Genomic DNA, 6,080 nt, shown 5'->3' on the forward strand with positions numbered 1-6,080 from the left:
AATCAAAGCTAGACCTTTTTTTCTTTCCTTTTTTTTGAGTCAAAGACAACAAGTACCACCAAACGGTTACTTAAAAAAAACTACTTTGTTACCAATTATTTTTATAAAAAATAATTTGATTTCAATACCGGCTTTTTAGAGGGGGAATGATATGTACATGTCTTGTTTCAGCTTTAAAGAGGCGATAGCTCAACAGCATAAGTGTAAGTTTTTGATAATCTCCCTGCTGCTTTGGCATTAGTGCTTTACTCAAAGAAATGCGGCAAATAAGTCACTGCATTTGAGACGAAACTTAAAAAAAACGGACAGGAAACCCAAAGTTTACACATATAATATTAAGAAGTGAATAACAAAAAGGAAGACTTAGAGTTTCCTAACACTTTAGTCCTTGAATCAAGAGATTAATCTTCCAATTTCATTATGAATCAAGTCACAGCCAAAAAAAAGAAGGTCATGGGAAATTATGGGAAAAAATTGAGAAAGATTACTATCATCCCGCCTGTAAAAACGCACCCATGTTTTGGGTGGGCTTTGTTTTTTTTAAATCCGACGGGCGGGTTTTTGCCAACCCTGACACCACGTCTCTTCCTTTAATACGGTCGAGGACTCTTGGTGCAAAAATACTACTTTGGGTTTTTTCAATCATGTCAATTTTCTTTCGTACTTCCTCCTCTTTGCCAATTAACTTTCCCGTCCAAGAGAATACTTCTTTTATTTACTCACTTGTCAGATCGTCTCCCGATTGGGGTTTATTGTTCCGTATCTCTAATCTAAATCTCACTTCCTCAGCCCCTCCGAAGGACCTTGCTGTTCGTGGGAGTGCCAACTAGTTCCAAGTTCCAACTCGTCGATCTCAACTTGTCTCAATGAAAGGGAATGCCACTTCTCGAGCTCCTGCGACGGTCTTCAATCGTTTTGTCCCTCTTTGGCACCCAAACCCGATGGAACACTCTGTGAAGGCGGTACAAAGGTAATTGCACAGCCGTGCTATGGAATCTTAAGTCATGAACCATTATTTCAAATCGGGTCTCTTCAAGCCTTAATGAGTCTTTTAAGCGGACTGAAAAAAAACTGATTTCACGCAACCTGTTAGCCATTGGGGGGTCGATTTTTCAAAAAAAGCGTTGCTAAATTTACTGAACGAAATTTTTTGGGACATGTAGTTAAGAAAAAATGGTGCCGAATGAAAAAAGCCCCAACTAAGACTATAAGGAAAGTGGTGTAGCTTTAATATTCAAAATTACACGTATATCTTGTAAACACGAATCCCCCCCCCCCAAAAAAAAATATAAGCATTTTTTCCTGGTGATCCCAATGTATGTGTCACAAAGGCTTTATGAACGCTCTTTACTTTGAAAGAATCGGGTTGAGAATAATCCCTCTCCATATCATTTTTTTAGAGAAACACTCCAACTTCTTTTCCTAAACCACAGACCGTTAAGCTAGATTTTTTTTCAAGTTGAATTTTTTTGACGCACCTCTTTCGAAATGGTTACCTCAAGCTTTGCATTGTTGTACCTACATTTATGGGCTAGTCCAGTCTGCCAACTCAATTTCGTTGGTAGACCAAATATCGTATATAGTTGAAGAGGTAATAATTCGATGAATCTTCCACTTCAATAGCATTGGGGATTACATTCATAGTAGTGATTAGAGAAACAGTGGAAGCCCAGACAAATGCAAATAGTTTATTGCAATATTCTAGTGGTATATGGTTACGGTGGTCATCATCTTGTCTAGTGTAGAGACGTTTATTGGCGGCCAAAAACACATCTTGACACGTGGACCAAAATCTTTTTCAGATGTGTCGCAATGGGCAATGCAGTGGGTCAATATGTTCCAAGTTCAACTTGGTGGAGTGTCATCCCAGGGATCCCAAACATTCTTGTGAAGTTCATTGCCAGGTCAAAGGCAAGCCTTCATCTTGTCGTCCTTCCTCTGATTTGGAGCCATTTTTTAATGAAATTGTCATGAAACCCCCTCAAACCATATGCAACATCGCCGTGAAAAGTTACTATGATTTCGGATATTGCTCATCCAGTGGGATATGTGACCAAAACACCTCGCCTCAAGTGTCAAACACCGCGGCTTGGGTTGTGGGATTAATCATTTTCCTGATCATCTATCTATTACTCATGATTCTAGCCCTGTGGTTTTACTGCCGTTACTGTCGTGGAAAAACCATCAAGGCGAAAACCAACCGTGAATCAAAACCAAAGCCTTGAAATAAAACCCTTTACCCTGAAAATTGAGCCTTCCAGTCAATGGTATGAGTAGTAGCACGTAAGCATGGGCCACTCGCAACCCTGGCGTACTAACAAAGGATCAATGTGTACGCTCACGAGCGTCCCTCCTTAAAATTCAGGTAGTAGAGCGAGTAGAACTCGAGAATGAATTGTTCCAAATGCCAAAGTCAAAGCCAACCGAGGACTCGATGGAAGCTCACTTCTGTGGGCCAGCGTTTTGGGAAGTTGGGCGCGCTAGGGACGACAAAAGCATGGAATTTTTAGATCAGTGTTTACTAAAGTTGAAGAATCTCTGAGACGTAGAAACACACTAGGCCAAAATGTAGTCGGAGTACGTAGAAAATTTGGTTCATTTGGAGATGGGATTTTATTTCAATTGCGGAATGAAGGTTGAATCAGCCCCATGGAAAATTTATCAAGTTGAAAACAAAAACAATTGTGATCTTAAAAAGAAAGGTTGTGAGCGTTGATTTTAGCCTTGATGGCAGGTGGCTTGCAACATTTTTGAAAATTACAATATCAATAACAAGTTATTGACACCTTCCGTTTTCACAGACTCGGCAATTTCATTCCTTAACAATACACTCACCTGTGACTGATTACTACTTTCCGCCAATTTGAGCCATCATATTTGAAGAAGGTTAATTGTTTGGAAAATTTTGCAACCGTTCTCTCAATGATCAACCTGCACATTTTCCATTGTAGTATCTATCCATACCCATACAGCTCCTTCACAGTTTCATAGCAAATTGAAAACTCGAAGATCGCATTTTGATTCAAAAAATCAGAGCTCCGTTTCGACAACAAAAAAAAATATGATTTGGATTTATCACATTCAACATATCAATGGGGTGTGACTTTGGTGTTGATTTTTCAAGAATAAATTCATATTCCCATATCATATTGGTAAAATAAAGCACTCCATTGCTCGATTTCACTGTAGTGCCCCTCCAAGGAAATCCCTGCCAAAGGTAGATCTAATGAAGCGCGTAGCTCGCTCGAGTGACAGGTTGGAGCCTGGCATTGGGGGCGCTTCCATATCACTATCGAACCTGTTTTTGAGGCTCTTTTCTTAAATTCCATGGAGGGTAGGGTAAGTCCAACCTGCCATCCAGCCCAATAGGCTCCCTTTGAAACCTCAATCAAAACAATCTGTATTAACGCACACCCTACATGATCCCTCTCAACTGCCATTGTTCATCATGTGTTGTTCCAAGATCCATTTACCATTATGGATCCACATTCTATTGGCCATGTGGGCGGTGGTTTTTAGTGTGCTCGAATTTCTGGTCTTTTTGTTCTACTTTGGAAATGTTTTTCTAGGTAAGCATCATTCTTGCTTACATATATACATACACACTTATTTGAATGGAAGGTACCATCATGGCATGTCTTATAATTGGTGGACTTGTGTTCCTTTTTAGCTGTGACGGCGTTGTCGTCTTTAGTTCCAGCTGCGCTTTGTTTCCAGTTGTATTCCATGGAAAAAGCTGGCAATGTAGAAAGCTCTCTTAATAAGAATGCCTTGGGATGTCTTTTCTACTTTGGTCTGCTTGGCTGCATCTTTGCCATAGCAGGTGAGTGTGTTTTCCTCTTTATAATTAGTTGCCCCGCCACTTGTCAAGATTAAAATGCACTTTGACACAAAAACCGATCTGATAGCAAACAGTTGTGACACTTTTTTATTGACTAGATTTCAAATTTTCGCCATGCCCCAAAGTCTGAACGATCGTCGGAAAATTATTGGTTTTTTATATGTTATGTAATATAGTTGAAGTATGTAAGCAGAAACCATATTAACCTCCTTCATTGGATAGCGTGAATTACAAAACAAAAACTACGAATAGGATATGTTGTGTAATTTCATATGCCCAAGAATCAAACAGTTTTCAATGTCCCAAAAATTATTGAGTCCATTTAGGACGGTGAACGATTATTCCATAACTTATTTCTGGTTCTCTTCCAGGTGNTAGTTGCCCCGCCACTTGTCAAGATTAAAATGCACTTTGACACAAAAACCGATCTGATTGCAAACAGTTGTGATACTTTTTTATTGGCTAGATTTCAAATTTTCGCCATTCCCCAAAGTCTGAACGATCGTCGGAAAATTATCGGTTTTTTATATGTTATGTAATATAGTTGAAATCTGTAAGCAGAAACCATATTAACCTCCTTCATTGGACAGCGTGAATTACAAAACAAAAACTACGAATAGGATATGTTGTGTAATTTCATATGCCCAAGAATCAAACAGCTTTCAATGTCCCAAAAATAATGGAGTCCATTTAGGACGGTGAACGATTATTCCATAACTTATTTCTGGTTCTCTTCCAGGTGCAATCACGTACTTTACTTTGGGAATAGCATGGCAAATCCCCGTTTTTGAAATGCATCGAACCCTGATCCTGTGCGGTTTGGAGGCGTGTCTAGGGGCCCGATGGTACTACGAACTAGCTCATATCAGCCGGGGTTACGCCCATGTCACGAGAGGTGGGCGGAGGACCAAGGAAATCACAATTTGATCCGTACTTGAAACTGTTCATGTGTGCCGGTGATCAATGAGGAACAAAGGAAATCCTCTCATTTGCCAATTTGTATGTATGAGAGACCCATAGAGGAATGGATTAGATGCTATACAGAGATGTCCTCATCACAAAAGACTAATAATAGTTGTTGATCTCAAAATGCAAAATAAATCTTATAACGTAGTCCGTGGGTCAACCCCGATCAATTATTTCCATCTCATTAGGCTAAATGTCACAATGATTATCTCAGGGTTGCTGGCTTTCTTCGAAATTTCCATCAGTCCTACATCCGTAAAGTTACATATCTGGTGAAGGATTTAGGGTTGGTTCACATGATCTAGACCACTATTTTGGAGCTTTGAAAATTTCCGTAAGCTGTTAAAGATTTAATCCATATTGGTACATCATTATGTAATCATCAGGACTTGGAGAAGAAAAAAAATATTAATTTTAATATTTTGGGGGAATTTTTAAGGGGCCGATTTCTTTTGTAGGAACTTCTAATTTTGATTTTAAAAAATAGATGTGTTTGGGTCGGGGGGGATGAAACATTGAAGGACCCTTAAGATAATTGAGTACTTCATTGTTTGACTAGTCTGGATTTTCTGGAGGGCTCAAAAGTGCAACTACAATTGACTCTAAAACCTGATTGAGGAAAAAGCTCATGGATACCCTTGAAGATGCAATGAAAAAGATACCTTTTTCACCTCCTTCCAATACCGCATTGTCCCAATCTTCTTGGTTTGTCGCAAAAAAGGAGTATTTCTCTAACTCTAACGTTGTTCTCTGCTTGCTTTTTCGGCAAAAGCTCAAGCTTTTCCTGAAAATGCAACTAGAATCCCGGTATCTTACACAAAAAAGAGCAAATTACGTAATCGTAAAAATATTGTTTGCGATTGTGGAACACTTTGTTTGACAATGGGTACGGTATACATTTTCTTGAAGCAATGGACCGAATTAAGTTGTGGAGGGTGATTAAAAGGGTTCTTTCAGATGTTGCTTGTTGCTCTTACTTGCATGGTTGCAAAATTCTCTTGGCATTCACGACTCTCAAAATAGCTCGCATTCCTGTCACTTTCAAAGCTTTTAGTACTTTGATGGTCGTTGTGTTCACGACTTGAGAATCAAGTTCGACCGTCAGAAAAATCACTACTAATCCGGAAGTTCGCCTCCAACTTAATTCATCTTAGACACACGTTAATTACTAACATTTTAACAATGTAATTTCGGTTTTTTCGTTTCAAGATTACAACTACATTATTTATCCACGAGACATGTTTCCACGCAAAAACTTAAATCATTCTTAGGT

General features: G+C 39.0%; 2 protein-coding genes across 2 annotated transcripts in view; both read left to right on the plus strand.

Moving 5' to 3' along the window:
- Nucleotides 1–2,261, plus strand: part of LOC131892307 (disintegrin and metalloproteinase domain-containing protein 10-like) — a 7,455-nt gene extending 5,194 nt beyond the window's left edge. Inside the window, exons 7-8 of the mRNA XM_059242111.1 lie at nt 790–970; nt 1,803–2,261. Of these exons, the coding sequence (XP_059098094.1) occupies nt 790–970; nt 1,803–2,225 (604 nt within the window). The 3' untranslated portion in view covers nt 2,226–2,261. The remainder of the gene's footprint in view (nt 1–789; nt 971–1,802) is intronic.
- Nucleotides 2,262–3,157: 896 nt separating this feature from the next.
- Nucleotides 3,158–4,954, plus strand: LOC131892310 (uncharacterized). Its single transcript, XM_059242114.1, has 3 exons — nt 3,158–3,569; nt 3,671–3,823; nt 4,581–4,954. The coding sequence occupies exons 1-3, from the start codon at nt 3,449–3,451 to the stop codon at nt 4,766–4,768; spliced, it is 462 nt and encodes a 153-aa protein (XP_059098097.1). The 5' UTR covers nt 3,158–3,448; the 3' UTR covers nt 4,769–4,954.
- Nucleotides 4,955–6,080: the final 1,126 nt, after the last annotated feature.

The sequence above is a fragment of the Tigriopus californicus genome, chromosome 12 (assembly GCF_007210705.1).
Source record: "Tigriopus californicus strain San Diego chromosome 12, Tcal_SD_v2.1, whole genome shotgun sequence".
NCBI lineage: Eukaryota > Metazoa > Arthropoda > Copepoda > Harpacticoida > Harpacticidae > Tigriopus > Tigriopus californicus.